At 40.9% G+C, this 22,393-nt stretch overlaps 1 protein-coding gene across 3 annotated transcripts in view; it reads right to left on the bottom strand.

Moving 5' to 3' along the window:
* Nucleotides 1–740: 740 nt before the first annotated feature.
* The window catches only part of khdrbs3 (KH domain containing, RNA binding, signal transduction associated 3), a 102,667-nt gene continuing 81,014 nt past the window's right edge, over nt 741–22,393 (bottom strand). For 2 of the 3 annotated variants that reach the window (XM_020050153.3, XM_020050154.3), the window contains exons 8-9: nt 7,777–7,835; nt 741–2,071 (exon numbers count right to left, since the gene is read on the bottom strand). In XM_020050153.3, the coding sequence (XP_019905712.1) occupies nt 1,977–2,071; nt 7,777–7,835 (154 nt within the window). In that variant the 3' untranslated portion in view covers nt 741–1,976. The remainder of the gene's footprint in view (nt 2,072–7,776; nt 7,836–22,393) is intronic. The other variant, XM_010873820.4, reaches the window with a different exon arrangement.

Genomic DNA, 22,393 nt, shown 5'->3' on the forward strand with positions numbered 1-22,393 from the left:
ACATGTGCCCGCTATAGTGCCACATTGTTGTCGATATGAATGTTGTTAGGGCAAATGTTTGCAACAAGTGTACTAAATTGTGTTACTGTATGAACATCGTTGACTGATTTGTATGCATTTTTGTGCCAGACCATTCCACATTAATGGATCTTGGTCAATAATCTGCCATTTTGTTTTTGGTAATAGTCTTAAAAACTATTGTGTTGAGCGATCTTTGTTAATAGATGCAGTAATTCAAGTCACATAGAGATGGATTATTTGGTGCCAGAACACTTGCGTTGTTTGTATTTTTCTTCAAATGGAAAATGGTGGATGAACCATCATTGGTGGACCTTATGGATTCCACTGGCAAATGTGTTCCTTAAAAACAGAAGGACCCAATTTGTACCAAATTACAAGACTTAAGAGAAACTGTGTATGACCGACATATGGTGTGTGATCCACAGTTCCCTCCCCCGATTCCACTGATGGAGAAAATTAGGGACATCCCCGGAATATCACCAGGTTGTGTTACGGTCCCCTGGACATACATGGAACATCCTCTGTTCGCTTAGTTATTGCCACATCAGCTAGTCAACCAATACAGGCTCTGATGCCATTGTTATTGTACATGTTAGTGTACTGTTACACACTACTGTAAACTGACACATTGTAATTTGTTTTATTAAGAGATAACATACGAAAAACACACAACATCAAATACTTAAATCTGTTATTGACATTGTATCAAAACCATTACCTACAAAACATTACCTGAATTGTATTTTACAATGAAATATACATACACATTTCTTACAAAATTGTGTTGTTTTGTAGCTTGCATTCAGATTTTAGGTAGATCTTTGCATTAAAATTACGTTTACTTTTATGCCATATTACATATAATCAGATTATTCAGAAGCTAAACTGGATCAGTATAAAATCTCATGAGGCTCTACATTCTTTACAGAATATAGCATTTAAGTGATCATTTGGATATTATAAAAAGCATCTTTCTTTACAATGTTTTTTTTTTTTTTTAGTTGTGATTAATGTGTTTTCTATTTATTTAAATGCAGAATTAAGCTATTGAACACAAACTTATTTCTTTCAAAAAGTTTATTGAGCATCAACCAAGAAGAAAAATATTAAAGGGCTTACATAAGCGGAGAAGGTTCATATGATAATACACTATTTCTGTTACCAGACCAATTCTACATGATTTAATGTCTCAAGAAAACCTTATTACACTGTTTGAAAGCATTTCAGGTTTTTAAACTGAAAAAATAATAAATGTATTTAATTGTTAAGAGCATTACATACAATGTCTAGCAGCTCCGTATTTTTAATTTTTTTAATTTAAGTTTATGTTTACATAAAAAAGAAAAGTACGGCCCGTGATTAAAGAGTGATTATTAAAGGAGAGAAATTAAACAGAAACACACACGTCTGCACAGATTTTAAGATAAGAATAAAACAGTTTCACTATCCACAATGGTTCCACACCATGCTTTTATAAGCCCTTTAACACTAACTTTAACACTAATCATTTACAAAAGGAGATAAAACAACATATGTATATCAGCATCTTTCTTTTTTCTGGTTGGAAAGGTGTCATTTACAAGGGACACAATTTACCAATAACCCTTGAAAAAAATATCTACAATACTTCACCTCTCTAGAACTAAACCACTAACATTAAAGTGACCGATCACTCTATAAACAGGTCTAGATTATTCCGATAACTATTTGTTTGGGAACGATAGAAGATTATCTAAATTACACACATTACATCATTCTGGTGGAAACAGTCTTGAAATGATACTACGGTCTTCCATTTTTAAAACCCACGTTTTACGATTGTTTACAAGTTGTTTACTGTCACCGTTTATTGTTGGTTTTTGATGGTTTGTTTTGTTCAGTCTAAAAAGAAGGGAGTGTCCGTATAAAATCCATTACTTGATGACACGTCCGTGAGGGATTGGGCAGGTTGTAGTTCAATATCTGGAGTAGGGCGTCTCTCTGTACACTCCCTTGGTCGTCCGTGCGGTCGGCGCCTTGCTGCGATTATTTGTCCATTCTTCCTGACCTGCTTTAGACGGAAACAACAGGCAAAAGTAAGGAACATTTTGATGCATGTGGGCACGTACACACATAAACACGCACAAACACACACCCGACCTGGATTCAAATGCTATGTCGGGTATCAGATTGCAATTAGTGGGACATATGAAACACAATTAGGTAAAACACCCGAAAGTTATGTATTTTTAAACACTTAAATACAAAGTATTTGAACAAATATAGCTCTGTTTGCTATTTCAAATGACATATTTGAAAATTATTATTAGAAAAAAACATTTAAATAGTCTGTAATTTATAGGAAGGTGTTTACATCTAATAAAAGTAGTTGATGTGGGCAGCATTATTTTAGACTAATTATTCACAGAAAATAAGTATAATGGTTTATTTTTTATCTTAAAAGTGATGTAATAAAACTTGCCATTTGTGTCCCTTGAAAGGGAGAACAATATATTTTTTTACAAGATTTCAGGAGGTCATTATAGCCTATTTTATCAATTATTTTGATCATGGCATTATACTGTCTGTTCTTCTAATCCATCCACAACAGCAAGACATCAACAATAAAAACAGAACAAATAGGAGTTTTCTATAGATTGTTTCTGTGATATAATAAAAATAACTTAGAAAACGTTTCTCGCAGGGACACTTGGTTTTTATGCAATTGTTCAGAAGAAAAAAAAATACATAGTAGTTAGATTAGGCTACACACAGTTGACCTAGGTTATTTAGGACTTTAGTTACACATTTAACAGAGAACAGTACAAAGATAATACTTAGAAAAAACTGTATAACCGGCAACTTTCTGAAGCTGGAAACAGCAGCAAGCTGTGCATTGCCTAGGTTACAGGCATTGGTTGATACAGTTGTAAGAGCTTGAAAATGATCTGGTGGATCCAGGGAGAATCAATTAGTCTGTTGAACATCTGCTTCCCTGCCCTGCCTCCCATGTTTCTATTGCAATGGACATGCCAATGTACTGTACTGTAGCTAGCATTGGTCCTCATCCAGCTTGAATAGCAGTGCAAGAGCCATCGGCTCTCCCAATCCGGCTTGCTTTTCCATCCTGCGTCTCAATGGTTACAACCACCGACAGACAGACTTGGGACGCGCAGATGAGCTAGCAAAAATGCTCCCTTGACTAACAAAATAATAAGTCATATTTGTGTGACGCAAACACTCCTTTATTGGCATCACCAGTGAGAACCACCTGAGTTGATATATAGTACTCCTGAATGCAGCTAGGCTGCTACCCCCTGCTGAGGCACATCTGCCCCTGATCAAGCCTCGTCAGTGGAAAGATAAAAGGGCCCCTGAAGAGCAAAACTGGGAAGAGGGAAGAAGGAGTAAAACTGTGTCCTACCACCCATGTTGCTGTTCTGCTCCTGGGTTACAGGTGCACCAGGAAAACATAGTATTAGAAAGCAGTAATAAATAGAAGAGTGCTGAGGCCAATGACTTCAAGAACGCCTGCACCAATACCTCCGTATCCGCCACCAGGAGGCCGCCCCGTACGAAGCCGCCTCGGCTTTTGAGTCCATTCCCTGTGTCCCTACCCATAACAGATAGCAGGACACATGCAAATCTATTTAGTTTTTTTTTCGCACACAGATGAAAGACGCTCTGCCAATTACAGCGCCTTTGTCAAGCACTGTAACATAATGATTGTCACCTTGTAACTTACGGCCCAACAAGGTGCTAGACACGGCCAATAAACCATGGCTAAGGCCCTGTTTACACTACAAAAGCGGTGGTGCTTTGTGTGACATTTCTGGAACGTTTCAGGTTACATTGGCATGTACCGCCAGATGCCCAGAGAGATGTATGTGGGCTGGATTTTAGGGATATTTTATCTAGGCAACTTGACCAATCCTTAATTCGTATTCACTACTTATTTTAATAGGCTGTATCGGTTAGCCTATAGAAAATATATCTGGATACAAAAAGCTGAATAATAACAATATGCAAAGTATGATTTTCTTTCATCACTTCAATCACCCTTGTTAATTATTGAAGACGAAATGTATTCATATCATGTTTCTGCGTGGATTTTTAGCAATGTGAACGCAGAGCCTCTAAGTCCGCTCATTTCGGTAAATGGAGCAATAAAAGACATCTCTCCGATACTTTATAACTCATCCTTTGAAAAAGGCTGACAGGGCAGATATGGATTAAATTAAATTTACCGATGTGGTGATTTCGCTTGTGCACATAATTACATTACCTGAACCACCCCAGTAAAATGAGTCCAGTAAGAATATAGGATCTAATCATCATTGCCTGTAAATCGTGGTACATCCCTGTACCAATCTGGCCTGCTTCTGCAGACTATCTGACGTCCATGTTTGATCCATGATTTATTAGACTACTGATAACCATGCCAAATGCCGCTAAGCATTACATTGTTCAATGTTACAGTAACACTGGTGCCCTAGCTTAAATTAATCTGAAATTGGGCTAGATGTAAGATTTAAAAAAACAAATTTTCACTTGAGAAATCTGGAATCTTGCTTTTCTGCAAGGGATTTGGTGATTCTCTTCACTTACACTTCATTTCAGTAACTTTTGATTCAGTAATTGTTTGCTCGCTCGAACTGAGAGCAGAATATTTCGAACTCCCAGCAACTTTAATTACAGGACGGGTTCTTCGGAAAACGCACATCCGCTCCATAGAGGCTTGAGTGATGGATTTTCATACGTTTTCACTTCAAATGAATCTAGTAGCCCTTTTGGGAAAATGTTGAAGTCTAAATAGGCACCGAGTGCTGTCCTAAGACAGTATTGAACACAAAGGACCCTGGTAGTAGTATGAAGGCTTTATACCACAAACCCCTGAGATGCCCCTGAGATTTGAACAGTGCCAAGTAATGGTCATGACTATGGTATACTGTTTGATATATTCCTTTCAATTAGTACATTCTTGCACTAGCCAATGGATTGGTGTCTTACAGGAACGCTCCCACCAGCCATACACATTCACATTAATGTGGCCTGATCACTTCCAACGCTATTGGATCAAAAGAAGAGATTGTGTATTGAAACCTTGACTTACCGACTCAAAGTCCACTAGTCTTTACCTCATCCATAACATCATGCTTGAGTGACACAATTAATTTAAGTGGCTACTTAGTTAAAGCTAATGTTTACCTAATAATAATTACATTTATAACTGAGTGGGATGATCATACGTATATGTATAGAATTTTTTATCTCAAATTTGTATCCATCTTTTTGTAACTATTGGCAGTGTTTTGTTCGCAGGCAAGTCCTCTATGAAGTTACTGCTGTTGACAATGTTGTTTTACGTCTGTGGAAGTTGAATAATAAAGTTTTCAAGTGCAACTTCATTAACAATGGATTTGGAAAAGTGCTCAAATATTTAAGAAAGGTTCTATGAATGTTCTAAGAATGAACTTAGCCTTAAGATGTTTTTGTTTAACCGGGCCTGTGTTGTTCTTATAGAAAACAAGATTATAATTTTTTCTTTACCTAGCTAGCTTGCCATGTCGCCAAGGAACTAATAATGATACAATAATTTACTTGAAAATTGTCAGAAGGATGTATATAAAACATAATTACATAAACCTAGAGACATTTTTTTCATATTTTTCTTCCAAATGTCTTGATAAACCTGTTGCTAACATATAAACACATGAAAGCTACACATGCAGATAAGTGCACAGTGCTAGGTACACACACATATGCACACACAACTGTCTGTGAGTGGTTTTGAGGTTTGAAAAAATCTTTCTTGTTAATATTGCATATTGACCAACGCCCAGCAGGTCCAAACTCCATCCTGCCAATTTCAAATAGCCCTTTTACTAAAAGGGCAATATTTTCCTTTCAAAATGTCACATACTAATTCCAATTTAATATTGAGGAAATATAAAACAAAGAAAATACAGATGTTGACATCAGTCTGGCCTTTTTTTGTAATTCTTACACTCTCAGAAGGCGTTAAAGAAATGTTTTCTTTAACTGGGAAATGGTTCAAACAGCTCATGGTTCTTTCTTCAACGTGAATCAAGCATTGTGAACTTTCTGGCTCCAGAGTCTTTTGAGTCCCTGCTGTTGATACGGCTTATCTAACTGTCACAACAAAAGATTTGTCCCACAGCCTCTGTAGTTCAAACGGAGACTCCACCAAGAAGCTTGTCATTCAAGTAGACAGATGCATTTAGATAATTGAAACAGAAGATCAAATAGCTACTTGAAAAGAGACAGTGTAGTGGCTCCTAGCAAAAGGTCACAATTACCATTAGCCCAAATCAGCCCTCATTCAGGCCCTCCACTGTCAATGTGCCAAGTGCCTGCTGCATCGATGGCAGCCTTTGTGTGATCTCTAACCAGCAGAATCATCCCTGGAGCTGAGCAGAGGACCACAAAGGGCTGTTTCTCCCATGACATGGTCTCTGCTGGCAGTCCATAACCAATACTCCCTAATTAAACCTGTCGCCCTTTCTCTGACACTCATTTCAGAGAGACAGTGACCAAGGTTACCTTGTATTTAGAGAACAACCGTGTACCCTCCACTCAGTTAATCGTTTAAACAGCAGCTTCCTTTGAACTGCCAAACGCCTCTTTTTTTATCTCTACGAAAACATTTAGCCTGGTGTGTGCGTGTGTGTGTGTACGCACATGTATGCATGCATGCTTCATTAGCTAAATGTTTAAAGGAATACTTAAAGACACGATCATTTCCTACTTCCCCGGAGTGAAAAACCCATTTATATCCTTTTTATGTCTCCGTGTGCAATTTGAAGAATGTACTGTATAAGGTAGCATCTTGTTAGCACTTAGCACAATTGTTTGAAATCTGTGGTGGGTTAAATGTGAAATAGAGCTTGTATAGAAAAAAGTTATGTTTCTGATCTTGATTATGTTTCTAATCAAAATCTTTTTCTTTTTTTTTATGGTACACAAGAGTTTGTCTGGCTGTATAGGAAATTAGTAGGAAATGATCCCAAATATCTACATTTCAAACTATTCCTTTTTCAACCAGCTAAATAATTATTCTGAATTAATATTCTGTATTGCCAATTAGAATATTAATAAACCCCACTTTCAGTTATGGTCAATTAAAAAGATATTATGAACTGAAGGGCATAAATCTTCCACTTTACAGATTGTGACTACAACGATATACTCATATTTTGAAGAGCTCTAAGAATTGACATCTGCCAAAGCAAGAGATCTTAGATTAGGTTAACAGCTTAGTGTCTGAGAAAGGAGACATACAGTGCTTAATTAACTAAGGAAATAAAACCATGGTTACTGCTTTGTTATAAAGAGCAGATGCATAGGCACATCAGCTTCTCTATCAAACTTATTATAAATTGTTTATACATGACTACAGGCCTGGATGCTGTAAATTTAGCCAAGACCTGCTTCAGAAATATTCATATTAACAGAATTGGGTTGTTACATTTTATTTTGCCAATGTGTGACAGCATAGAATGAGTATTAAAAACTGCATAAAATACCCCTAGTTCAGTCGTCAAATGAAATAATTCCATCGTAATGACACAGAACATGCCTCATGTCCCACCTGGTATCCAGAATAAAGCTAACATAGCTACATAACACATCTGTCAAAAAATATGTACAGGACCAATTAGAGGAAAATGCATGTGGGTTTAACAGCACAAGCTGCTGTGATTATGATGAACACTAGATCCACATTCCACACGTTTCAACAACATAGTAACTCACCGTATGGCTCATATGATTCCCCGCCATTACCATGTCCATATTCATAATAGTCATCTGAGCTGCGAAAGGAAAGAAACAGGAGAAATCCATCAGAATCTCTTTATACAATACAAATATGTGGCTAGGTCTTTTCTCAATAAAAAACAGTAGTGGCAGAATATGAATAAAAAAACACTGCAGTTTACAGAAAAATTGCATCAATTCATTACCTGGAAGCTGAATGCTATAAACTGTTCAGTGAAGTGAAATAGCTGAGAATATAATGTACAGAATCTTTGCAATATTCTGTTTTATGTGATCTTAAAGATACTTAACCTGCATGATCATACAAAAAATAGGTTGAAAGCTAATAGCGTCAACAGTTTGAAAGCATATTCTATGAACTAAATACAGTTGCAGTCAGTAGGATCTTTTCATGAGGCATACACTGCAGACCGGCAGACATTCCTCCACGGACGTGTGCCGATAAACAGACCTGGGTTTTTTGAAAAGCTGCCTTAGATGACACAGTAAACTGAATGGATCAGACAGCTGACAACCACTCACAAGTTACAGTAGCTTCCAGACTGTACAGATGCCTCCAGCTCTTTGTTTTATACCAAGGGTGTGATGAACAAAAAGTGTACACACTCGCTAATTAAAGCACTCTCTGCTGATGCCGAAATAAAAGCTTGTTTGTTCCCCATAAATAAATATATCCTGCAACAGAGAGGTCCTTTTTCTTTGTTCTCCTGGAATGTCAAAAGGAATGGTTTCTGAATATACAGTAATTGTGTCTGTGACTTCTCATGGCAATTTCCTGGCTGTGTCTATCTATTCATATCCTGGTCCATATCAGAGAATATGGAGATATATATATATATGAGAGATGGCACCTATAATGAAAATAAAAAAGAAAGCCATCTTGGATTGTGGTTTCTTTGCAATTCTTTATTTATATATCAGCAGCTCCTGGTGACTTGCTGACAGAACAATCATGTGCTGGAATCCTTTGGTATCAGTCCTATCATTCAGACCCAGAAAGGTAATTCATCATAAGGCTGCCACAGAGTCGACACATGTGCCCATCAGAGCTGAGTCCCCTCCCTGTCACCATCCCTATCCTCAAGCAGTCTGGGGCTGAGATAGTGGCACCCCTCCTCTTCAATTTAGCGCTGGGGGTGCCACTACAAGCTCAGCTACAGTGGATATAAAAAGTCTACACACCCTTGTTAAAATGTCAGGTTCTTGTGATGTAAAATAATGAGACAAAGATAAATCATGTCTGAAATTGTTCCACCTTTAATGTGACCTATAATGTAAACAATTCAATTGAAAAACAAACAGAAATCTTTGAGGAAAAAAATAAATAAACAAAATCTGTCAGATTGCGAGGACATCTCCTATGCACAGCCCTCTTCAGCTCACCCCACAGATGTTCAATTGGATTGAGGTCTGGGCTGTGGCTGGCCCCTTCCAAAACACTTCTGATGAAGCCATGCTTTTGTGGATTTGGATGTGTGCTTTGGGTGGTTGTCGAGCTGAAAGGTGAACGTCCTCTTCATCTTCAACTTTCTAACGGACGCCTGAAGGTTTTGTGCCAAAATTGCCTGGTATTTGGAACTGTTCATAATTCCCTCCACCCTGACTGAGGCCCCGGTTCCAGCTGAAGAAAAATAGCCCCAAAGCATGATGCTTCCACCACCATGCTTCACTGTGGGTATGGGGTTCTTTGGATGATGTGCAGTGTTGTTTTTGCTCCAAACATACTTTTCAGAATTATGGCCAAAATGTTCAACCTTGGTTTCATCAGACCATAACACATTTTCCCACGTGCTTCACCCGGGCTTGGATGTTATTCTTTGTTAGAAAAGGCTTCTGTCCAGCCACCCTTCCCCATAGCCCATTCATATGAAGAATACGGGAGACTGTTGTCACATGTAGCGCACAGCCAGTACTTGCCAGAAATTCCTGCAGTTCCATTAATGTTGCTTTAGGCCTCTTGGAAGCCTCCTGACCAGTTTTCTTCTAGTCTTTTCATACATTTTGGAGGGACGTCCAGTTCTTGGTAAAGTCTCTGTTGTTCCATATTTTCTCCACTTGATGATGAATGTCTTCACTGTATGTTTAATGCTTTGGAAATTATTTTGTACCCTTCTCCTGACTGATATCTTTCAACAATGAGATCCCTCTGATGCTTTGGACACTCTCAGCGGACCATGGCTTTTGCTCTGAAATGCAACTAAGAAAATGTCAGGAGAATCCTACAAGAACAGCTAAACTTTATTTGTGATTAATCAGAGTCACTTTAAATTATGGCAGGTGTGTAATGACTTCTATTTAAAATGAGTTTGAATGTGATTGGTTAATTCTGAACACAGCCACATCCTCAGATATAAGAGGGTGTGCACACTTATGGAACCAGGTTATTGTAAGGTTTATATTTTTCATTTTACCCCCTCGAAGATTTCAGTTTGTTTTTCAATTTATAGGTCACATTAAAAGTGGAAAAAGTTCTGACATGATTTATCTTTGTCTCATTCTTTTACACCACAAAAACCTGGCATTTTCACAGGGGTGTGTAGACTTTTTATATCCACTGTATATACCAGATTAGTACACAAATACCATTGGGGGTGACTTTTATGAAATGTTTTAGTTTTTTTCAATACAGTAGATCATTAGTAAATGTTGATTGACAGTTTTTTTTTTCTTCAAAAGAAGCCTAAAGGCACAAGCTGACATGAACAATTGAAAATGTTAAGGGACAGAGAAAGAAAAAAAGGTCCATAGTTGTGGATCTATAAACGTCTGCTTCAGACATTGTTCAGAAGAGGCATTCATGTTGGGTATCTTCCCTGGGGAGATCACTGACTTGGCATGACACATTGCTCACTCAGCTCATGACTCAACCAGGGAACAATACCAGCAGAAACAAGCTAGCCATTTGCCTCTTATCTAAACTGTATCCCTGCTAAGATGAGTGAAGATTTAAGTGAAAGAGAAGAGAGATGTTACTATTCGGTGTGAGGTTTTTCCAATCAACCCTCACAGCAGAGGTGCCACTGTATGCCGGCACCTGTGGCTAGTTGCTAATATATACCTGACACTACTCATCATGGCTTTAAAGAGAACAAATCAGAACGAGAGAGAAAGAAAGAGAGTGTGAGGGAGGGTAGAGAGAAAAATATTTGCAGCAAAGTAACGCATGTTCTCCCTGTTCTTGTCTTGTTCACTATGACAACACCTGACAGGTTGTGCAGTAATTTGATTTCACACAGTGTCTCAACACTCGGGGTGTATTCCTCATGGAGCAGAACCCATCTGAATACACAGTCAACTACATGGCACTCTGCTAGAGGAAGCTGAGCTAGAGCACAAGCAACGCATTCCTCCTGTTGGTGGTAAAGCTAAAGGTTACAAGGAACAATATATGCAGTCACATCGTCAGAGAACTGCAGAGTCAATGCTTTCCCTTTTCAAATGGACAAGAAGGATTCCCAAATCTGTTAGGAACCTCTAATGTCTGGGCTGACATTTTGTCAATATCCTCAAACACTGTCTCACCCTGTACGAGCGTTCTTTTCTTTATGGTCAGTGAGTCCTAAAGCCTCAGGGACATCCTGAAGAGCAAACATCCAGGTGACTCCAGCTGCTCATATTCTCTAAAGTCCAATGACAGTTGTATTCCACCATTGCATCCTATTAGTGTACTCATATACAGGAAATGCATTTTGAGAATGGCCTCATCTCATTAAACTGGTACATATCAATTATTGAGATAGTCTCAAAGTAATCATAGAATGACGCACAGCTCCCGCTAAACTACAGAGACATCAACCTTATTAGTACAATTACCACAACAAGTTATACTGTTTTTGGAAAAGCCCATGCCCATTTTGAATTTGATGCCAGCAACACGTTACAACATTTTTTGGGACAGGGGCATGTTTACCACTGTGTTACATCACCTTGTCTTTTAACAATACTCTGTAAGCTTTTGGGAAATGAGAAGACCAATTGCTGCAGTATTGAACGTGAAAGGTTTTCCCATTCCAGCTTGATATAGGATTTCAGCTGCAGTTCGGGTCTCCTTTGTTGTATTTCTTGTTTCATATTTGCCAAATGTTTTCAATGGGTGACAGTTCTGGAGTACAGACAGTCCAGTTAAGCACCCAAAGTATTTTACTACGGAGCCATGCAGTTGTAATACGCGCAGGATGTGGTCTTGTTGAATAAAGAAAGGCCTTCCCAGAAAAAGCGATCGTTTGGATGGGAACACATGTTGCTCCAAAACCTGTATATATTGTTCAGCATTAGTAGTGCCTTTACAGGAGTGCATGTCACCAATGCCATGTGCACTAATGCACCCCCATACCATCATGGATGCTGACTTTTGAACTGGGCGCTGATAACAAGCCGCATGGTCCCTCTCCTCTTTTGCCCGGAGGACACGCCGTCCATGATTCCCAAAAACAACTTCAAATTTGTATTTGTCAGACAATGTTTTTCGCCTCAGTCCATCTTAAATGAGCTGGGGCCCAGAGAAGGCGACAGTGTCTCTTGATCTTGTTTATGTTTTTTTCTCTGCATGGTAGAGTTGTAACTTTTATTTGCGGATGCAGCAACACGCTGTGTTTACAGACAATGGTTTTCAGAAGTGTTCCTGAGCCCATGCAGTGATGTCCACTACAAAATAGAGTCTATTTTCAGGTTGCAGGTTTGGGGCCTTTTCCATTGCATATAGAGAGTTCTCCGGGTTCTCTGAATCTTTAAATGATATTAAGTAACGCAGATGATGAGATCCTCATTCTTTGCAATTTTATGTTGAGAAACGTTATTCTTAATTTGCTGCACAGTCTTTCACAGAGTGGTGAACCCTTCCCCATCTTTACTTCTGAAAGACTCAATCTCTCTTGGATGCTCTTTTTATACCCAATCATATTTCTGACCTGTTGCCAATTAACCTAATTAGTTGTGAGATGTTCCACCAGGTTTCTTTTTTGCATTACACAACTTTTCCAGTCTTTTGTTGCCCCATTTTTGAACTGTGTTGCTAGTATCAAATTCAGTGGGCAAATTCATGTTTTTTTGTACTATTATCTATTGAATACAGGGTTTAAATGATTTGCACATCATTGCATCCTGTTCTTCTTTACAAATTATACAGCATCCCAACATTTAAAGCAACAGGGTAAATTGCAAGTCTCTGTTTTGTCTTTCATTTTTACATTTAATGTATTTATGAATATATGTATGCATAATTAACTTGTACCAAACATTCTGATTAAAACATGAACAGGCTGTTTTGTATATATTGTCTGTGTTAAATTAGACAAGTATTATCATTGATTGTACGTGGGGCAAATAGCAAACAGACCAAAGCCCAGCCCTAGCAGCATCAGATTAGATGTCTAGGGTGTTTACTCTCTGTGGAGATATTGTCTTGTCATAAGGTGTGAGAGGGCTTTGACTTTCTAAATAGGTCAGCCTGTTGATTTGACATTCATTACTGAGATGTGTTCTGCTATTTTGTCTTGCAGAGCCTCAGTCACCGTCTAAACTTCAGTTTCAGCATCAGTCCTGGCCTCACTCCCAGTCTCAGGTCCAGCCTCACTCCCAGTCTCAGCTCCAGCCTCAACTCTGGCCTCCCTCTCAGCCTCAGCTCCAGCCTCACTCCCAGGCTCAGGTCCAGCCTCACTCCCAGACTCGGCTCCAGCCTCAACTCTGGTCTCCCTCTCAGCCTCAGCTCCAGCCTTACTCCCAGTCTCAGGTCCAGCCTCACTCCCAGTCTCAGGTCCAGCCTCACTCCCAGTCTCAGGTCCAGCCTCACTCCCAGTCTCAGGTCCAGCCTCCCTCCCAGGCTCAGCTCCAGCTTCAACTCTGGCCTCCCTCTCAGTCTCAGCTCCAGCCTCACTCCCAGGCTCAGGTCCAGCCTCACTCCCAGACTCAGCTCCAGGCTCAACTCTGGCCTCCCTCTCAGCCTCAGCTCCAAACTCACTCCCAGTCTCAGATCCAGCCACACTCCCAGTCTCAGGTCCAGTCTCACTCCCAGTCTCAGCTCCAGACTTACTCCCAGCCTCAACTCTGGCCTCACACCTTGACTCAACTCTGGAATCATACCCGACCTAGCAACAGCTTGGACATTGATAAATCAAAACCTATAGGCCTGCTAGCTAAGCTCATGATCAGAAATCAGGGAATGTGACCTGCTCTTCCACAAATACACCCACTACCCAGAGGCATCTGTCATTCCTATGAATGGCTGATCTCATATACTGATCTTGCCATTCACGGCACCACTAAACAGATGGTGGTGATAGATCTGAATAAAGTGGTACACGTGCATCTGAGTGATATTGCACGTCTCTGGTGGACTGTGTTTTCTCATGCAGCCATTACTCTTCCACTGCTATAATATCAAGCTGAGATCTGCGATGACATTAGAGAGGTTCCACAGTTCCAGAGGACCAACAGTCAGGAGCCAAATCCAGAGGATAAAAGACACTTAATATTTCAAAAGCCTTTCAAAGCAGGTCAAATAACATTCAACACTATATTCTGCAGATTTTCATCATGCATTTCATGGCATTGCATATAATTTAAAATAAGATTAATTAATTTTGATTAAGATACTAGCATTCTGTATTTTTGCTCATTTGCTACATTTGTTTGTGGTATAAAAAAATAGAACTTTATGGATTAAGACTAGGACAAGGATAAGGCACAAAGCACAATTGGAAGATTATGATATAGAACTGGCTGGACTCGTTAAATGACAACAATAGATTCTAAATATAATTCAAAAGGAACTGAACTACTGTAGGAAGAATATGTCCTGCATATTGTCCAAAATGAGGTTTGGTATAATTGTAACTCCCTCAGGACTATACTGTTGATTGCTCGTCTCAGCAGCTGATTGTGAAGGCAATTTCTACTTTTGGACCCATGCCGTGGTCTCACAAAGACCGCCAAAATGGTAAACGTCATGGATTTACATATGTTTCAGTATAATCATCCGCTTTGTCGAAATCTGACCTTGCTTCGCTTTGCTTTTTTATATTTTATATATAGATTTTAAAACTACCTGACAATTCAGATATTCCCATTACAAAAATGTGTAGAAATTCGAAAAACTATACAAAACAACAAAAAAGGATTTATCTATATAGCATCACATTATCAGTATCTCAAATGTCCAATTATAGTACATTTTTGTGATTTACTTAACAACAATTAAAAGGACTAAAAAAGTGTTAATCATCAGGACAATGTTAATCATTTTCAGTTCAATGTCCCAGCTCTCTTGGAAAAGTCACATTAAACCTATTAAATGTATAGACAGTTTGAAGTATATTTATTTATATATATATTTAAATATATATATTTTTTAGTTAAATACTACGAGTTAAAATACTACGACGGTGTGAAAACATGGTGGGAATTATGTTGCACCAAGACGTTCCATTCAGACATCCAGAAGTCTTCCTGTGTTCCGTGCTCTGACCTACCTCAGAATAGCTCTCTCACCTTTGAGCCTACCTCCATAATCCCCCTGTGCTCTGAGCTACCTCCCACCTCCACACCTCTACACTTGGCTCTTGTATTGAATTTTACAGCAGTTCCTACGGGATGTGTGTGCCCTTTAAAACACTGTCACAGCTTCCCCTGTAACCACAGCCCTCCTTCCTGAAGCCTCGTCCCTCGGGGCGCTGGCAGACCATCAGGTGTGCTGGGGAAAGGAATATGCCCGGAGAGGCCCCAGTAGTTTTACACGTAGGTGTCAGGCGTGAAACAACGCTCTGGTTGTAACAGCCAATGTCCACATTGGCTCCATATGGGGCCAATCTAGGGTGAACTATAGGCCCCATGTACTGTAAGCTTCAATCATTGGGCAGATGCACTTTTTTGATTTTATAGGTATGTGCTAATAAAAATATGATTTATTAAATTAATAAAGTGCCTAATGGCAAATGGAAACGTATTCTGTGCTATAGTATGTTTTAGATACTTTTAGAAAATCAAGGAGGACATTGTATATTGCTGGAATGTAACTATGTAATTTACTGTAACATTATTACTTAAGTGGAATTAATTGTATTACATTGAAATTTAGTTTGTGCCTACGGGCCAAACGGCAGTGCAGAGTACCCGACCTTCTTGGAGTCTCTGGGAGGGGTGCTGGAAAGTGCTCCGACTGGGGACTCTATCGTTCTACTGGGGGACTTCAACGCCCACGTGGGCAACGACAGTGACACCTGGAGGGGCGTGATTGGGAGGAACGGCCCCCCTGATCTGAACCCGAGTGGTGTTCAGTTATTGGACTTCTGTGCTAGTCACAGTTTGTCCATAACGAACACCATGTTCAAGCATAAGGGTGTCCATCAGTGCACGTGGCACCAGGACACCCTAGGCCGCAGGTCGATGATCGACTTTGTTGTCGTCTCATCTGACCTGCGGTCGTATGTCTTGGACACTCGGGTGAAGAGAGGGGCGGAGCTGTCAACTGATCACCACCTGATGGTGAGTTGGATCCGATGGCGGGGGAGGAAGCTGGACAGACTCGGCATGCCCAAGCATACTGTAAGGGTCTGCTGGGAACGTCTGGCCGAGTCTCCTGTCAGAGAGATCTTTAACTCCCACCTCCGGCAGAGCTTCGACTGGATCCCGAGGGAGGCTGGAGATATTGAGTCCGAATGGACCATGTTCTCCACCGCCATTGTCGAAGCGGCCGCTCGGAGCTGTGGCCGTAAGGTCTCCGGTGCCTGTCGAGGAGGCAATCCCCGAACCCGGTGGTGGACACCGGAAGTAAGGGATGCCGTCAAGCTGAAGAAAGAGTCCTATCAGGCCTGGTTGGCTTGTGGGACTCCTGAGGCAGCTGACAGGTACCGACAGGCCAAGCGGGCTGCAGCCCGGGTGGTTGTGGAGGCAAAAACTCGGGCCTGGGAGGAGTTCGGTGAGGCCATGGAGAAGGACTATCGGCTGGCCTCGAAGAGATTCTGGCAAACCATCCGGCGCCTCAAGAGAGAGAAACAGTGCCCTACCAACGCTGTTTACAGTAGAGGTGGGCAGCTGTTGACCTCAACTGAGGATGTCGTCGGGCGCTGGATGGAGTACTTCGAGGATCTCCTCAATCCCGCTGTCACGTCTTCCATTGAGGAAGCAGAGGATGAGGGCTCAGAGGTGGACTTGTCCATCACCCGGGCTGAAGTCACAGAGGTGGTCAAGAAACTCCTCGGTGGCAAGGCACCGGGGGTGGATGAGATCCGCCCTGAGTACCTCAAGTCTCTGGATGTTGTGGGGCTGTCTTGGTTGACACGCCTGTGCAACATCGCGTGGCGGTCGGGGACAGTGCCTCTGGGATGGCAGACCGGGGTGGTGGTCCCTCTATTTAAGAAGGGGGACCGGGGGGTGTGTTCCAACTATAGGGGGATCACACTTCTCAGCCTCCCCGGGAAAGTCTATGCCAGGGTTCTGGAGAGGAGAATACGGTGATAGTAGAACCTCGGATTCAGGAGGAACAGTGTGGTTTTTGTCCGGGCTGTGGAACACTGGACCAGCTCTATTCCCTCTACGGGGTGTTGGAGGGTTCATGGGAGTTTGCCCAACCAATCCACATGTGTTTTGTGGATTTGGAGAAGACATTCGACTGTGTCCCTCGCGGCATCTTGTGGAGGGTGCTTCGGGAATATGGGGTCCTGGGTCCTTTGCTAAGGGCTGTCAGGTCCCTGTACAACTGAAGCAGGAGCTTGGTCCGCATTGCCGGCAGTAAGTCAGACTTGTTCCCAGTGCATGTTGGACTCCGGCAGGGCTGCCCTTTGTCACCGGTTCTGTTCGTAATTTTTATGGACAGAATTTCTAGGCGCAGCCAGGGACCGGAGGGTGTCAGGTTTGGGGACTACACAATTTCGTCTCTGCTCTTTGCAGATGATGTTGTCGTGTGGGCCCCTTCTAACCAGGACCTTCAGCATGCACTGGGAAGGTTTGCAGCCGAGTGTGAAGCGGTGGGGATGAAAATCAAATCCGAGGCCATGGTCCTCAGTCGGAAAAGGGTGGCTTGCCCATTTCAGGTTGGTGGAGAGTGTCTGCCTCAAGTGGAGGAGTTTAAGTATCTAGGGGTCTTGTTCACGAGTGAGGGAAGGATGGAACGGGAGATTGACAGACGGATCGGTGCAGTTTCTGCAGTAATGCAGTCGATGTATCGGTCTGTCGTGGTGAAGAAAGAGCTGAGTCGCAAGGCGAAGCTCTCGATTTACCAGTCAATCTACGTTCCTACTCTCACCTATGGTCATGAGCTTTGGGTCATGACCGAAAGGACAAGATCCCGGATACAGGCGGCCGAAATGAGCTTTCTCCGCAGGGTGGCCGGGCGATCCCTTAGAGATAGGGTGAGAAGCTCGGTCACCCGGGAGGAGCTCAGAGTAGAGCCGCTGCTCCTCCACATCGAGAGGGGTCAGCTGAGGTGGCTTGGGCATCTGTTTCGGATGCCTCCGGAACGACTTCCTGGGAAGGTGTTCCGGTCCCGTCCCACCGGGAGGAGACCTCGGTGTCCCCCCGGAAGAGCTAGAGGAAGTGTCTGGGGAGAGGGAAGTCTGGGCATCCCTGCTTAGACTGCTGCCCCCGCGACCCGGCCCCGGATAAGTGGAAGAAGATGGATGGATGGATGGATGAAATTTAGATTACTACAGTATTCCCAGTTCATCTTCAATTACCCCGGTGCAGTAATAGGGAAACAGTGTTGCCAGATGGGGTTGGTTCCCCTCCCCCCCATTGGGCTATTTTTAATGACAGTGCGCGGGCAAAAATGGGCTTGGCCCGGTTGATTTACAAATAGGGTTTGTATAGAAAAAACTGCGTTTAGGTGATTTTATTGTGGAGTCCGCGGGTGATTGCGCGGCAACACTGATCGGGAACCAAAATCCATACTCATGTTCCTAGACCTAAAGATAATCACACACACACAAGTACGTCGAAGCGACCAGATTCGCCATCCCTGAATCCTGGATTTCTACACAATCAAATGACTTCCGTACCTGACTGATCAGAAGACGACTTTGAGGCGTTGCTGTAGGCTCCACTAACATATAATTGTGTGGTTTGTGACGTAAAAGCTTGCAACCTTTACTAGAACCAACCTACATGTTACAGTGGCTTATGATAACTAATATACATACACACATAGGTAAGTCAAAGAGACCAAACGTGTCATCCGTAAGTCCTGGATTGTTACACAGTATATTAACATCTGTACTCAAATGATAAGAAGCAGCCTTTAAGGCATTGTTGTAGGCCCCATGAACACATGGTCATTACATTGTCCGGGGTGACTTAGAGGCAAGCTACCTTAAATAGTTTCAGCCGACATCTTATGGTCGTTTATGATAACACATATATTCACAAACAATATGAAGTCAGATTAGAGATAATACATGATCACAAATGGTATATTCTCTTGCACTCGTTTTCGAACCTGGCACCTCCGTGTTGTTTCAAGTATTCAGGTGTAAACTTTTACCCCTTAACTACAGAATGACTGTGCATTTGAAAGAAGAATAGTTTATTTGATCATTTCTGTGCATGTTCAAACGGTATTCCATCACAGCTTTAAAGGAAACTGTAAAAGTTTGACAAATGCTATCCCTGATCCAGGTTAAATAGTTTCTTACTATGGAACCCCTTCGCATATAAATAAATAAATTAGAATTTTCATTCTAGGACAGAATTATGACAAAACACGGTCTGGATAAGCCACTGGTGGGCGAAGTGAAAGGTATAAAGGTGATTCAATGTGATATATTGAATTATAAAGATAACCAAGTTGTTCAATATTTCACAAAAGTGAAATATTTTTCATTATGTCAAATGCACTTTTAGAGCAGCAGGACCCCGTTCTTAGTGGGTTCAGATTTGAAAATGGTTATTTAAAAGAGGGACAGGTCTTTTGTAAATGGGATTATTCGTCAGTGTTACCAGATATAGCAAAACAAACAAAGCAACCAGGAGTAGTTGAAGCAGCCCTAAACAAGCAACTTGATGCGGTGGACAAAGCCCCAAAAAGCAATGCCTTGTTAACACACACTCCAAAAACGTCATAATCCTTTAAAAAACATTTAAAGAACTCATGTATTCATAGTCATAATGGAATGCAAACAGTAAACACCAGATCTCCAGGAAAATAATGTATTTATATTATCTATCTGTTTTACAGTTTATTGTTTTTGTTTTTATTTACACATTGAATCCTTTTATGTATGGTATTCTAAGTTTGATCAGCATCACATTCTGTTCGATTTTCCTGTCTTCTTCATTTCATTATTTTCTCTGCAATCTTTAGGAAACCTGTCATGCCTGGCATATCTCAGTTGACTATCTTTTGCAGATCTGTTAATAGATAGAGTCATTAGAGAACAAGTCCCTAACAAACTGCATCACCTCTGTGGGGAGATCAGTAAAATCTCAGTTTAAAAATAGCTTTCAGTTTATCAAAATACTCAGACATCACAGGAGTGATTCTTTGCTGCTGATGACTAAATATACTGAAGGTACAGTACACAGTGTTATAAATTGAGAATTATATGAGGACCCAAATCAGAGAAAAATTTTGTACATGTATTTTTCATGTGAATAACTGTTAACTCCACATATTGCCAGGGAAAGTCAATTTCAGTTAGCTAAAGATGTCACTCAGAAAGCAAACCTCCCAACTTTTCAACTAGTTTTGCTAAATACAGAAATCATAGATAAATGCAACTTGGCGACGTAGGGGGGCAGCGGTCCGCTTGCATTTTAATAATAGGTGGATGATAATGTTGTGTAGGGTCGGTGTATTAAACGCTGAAAATAGAGGTTTTGATAATGCCTTTAAAGACTGACTTCTCTTGAATGGCGCGGAATCTGAAGCTGCAGAGGCTGTCATGCTGATCTGACACTGAAGGGTGTTCCCTTTGGCTATATGCTTCTGAAACATGTAAATGTCTCAGAGCTACTTAGAAGGACCAATGTTTTTGCTAAAAGCATCATGTCTCAAGGTTGACATCTTAAGGTTATTATTTGAACTTGAGTCTACCAGCTACATTACCATTCATAAAAATAAATGTTCCTAATGTATCTGACCTGAATATTGAAATAATAACATTTCCTAAAGTGTTTAGAATATTATCTGCAACCGAATTCTGCCAACATGTTACATGTCTTGTATTTATTAAATTAAATTTTATTTGTTGCATGATATTTTACAACAGTTGTAGACTAACTAGTCTAAATGCAGAAGTAGTGTTACCGTGTGTTTATAATAAACGTTTCATGTTTCATGTTTCTGTGCCGTTTTTTCTCACTGTGCCTTTACACTACACACATTTGCATGAGTTTTATGTTACTGGTCTCTGTACAATCCACCATAGACTGCTAGAGCCATAGGGTTCGTAACAAGTAGTTTTGCTTAGGTAATATGGCTTGGGGGTAGAAGCTGTGCAGGGCTGTGGTTCCAAATCTTTTCTGATAACTGATAATACCTGCAGAATTTGGATATGCTGTGAGTACCGCTGAAGTAACCCCTCATGTTCATTTTTTCACTCAGCCTATGATCGCATTAGTCTTCCCAAGCACCCCATTGTGGACAAGCCAGGTATCCTCTGGGATTCTAGAACCCCTGGTTGGGAACAACCAGTATAGGGAATAAACCCTGGCTTGGTTTTAGTAGGAATTACAGGAAATAGGAATGATATGTCGACCTCCATCATATATATACATACAGTATAGCAGTAGACATTAATGACCAAAATTCCCCAAACCAACTCTTCAGAACAGCCACCCTTTTCCCCCACCAGGCATAGGGCTGATACCACACTAAAGAAACCAACGGTATAATTTGCTCTGCTTGTTATCCTGCAGGCAGAGAAGTCTGATGGGCTGACTGTGCTGTGAGCTCCTCAGGCTCTGCGAGGCCTTGTTAGGGAGACGTCTTGTCCAGTCTCACATTCCCCTGTGCCCTTCCCGGTTTCAACCCTGCTACTGCAATGACCTGCCCAGGCTGAGTTTAGGCTCCGGGGTTAAAACAGGGCGGGGCCTCTTATCCATCAGCAGATCACATTTTTCTTTTACTTAAAAAGGAAACGTGCAATATTAAATGCAGTGCTGTGTTATGCAGTACTGTGTGGCAAACAAACAGTTACAAATGTAACTATTGCAGCCTGTGAAAGAGGTTCACGTTCAAATGTCCTTTTACCTCAATTGCCTGCAGCAGTTATGTTACTGTAGGTGTACAGAAAGATAATAAAACCAAATGTGTATTTCCTTATAATCAGTCTTCCTATGTCAATACGTTGTATGAAAACTGTAAATTGTATTGGGTTATTAAATCTATTTTTGTAAGGAGGAAATGTACCGCACATGTTTACATAAACCCAATGCCTTCATGACTTCAATGCTGAGAGTAAGAGGAGACCACTAGGAGCATTCAAAGAGTTGTCTTCTCATTCCAACACACTGTCATGTTCCCAGAAATTGCATGTGATACTTGCTTTTATCATGAGCACGATATACGATCTAACCTCGAATCTCAAAAATACTTTCCAGCCAGTTGTTAGTCATGTAAAGAAACATAAATAAGTAAACAAAAAATAAGTAAATCAACTGAACG

The sequence above is a fragment of the Esox lucius genome, chromosome 10 (assembly GCF_011004845.1).
Source record: "Esox lucius isolate fEsoLuc1 chromosome 10, fEsoLuc1.pri, whole genome shotgun sequence".
Classification (NCBI taxonomy): Eukaryota; Metazoa; Chordata; class Actinopteri; order Esociformes; family Esocidae; genus Esox; species Esox lucius.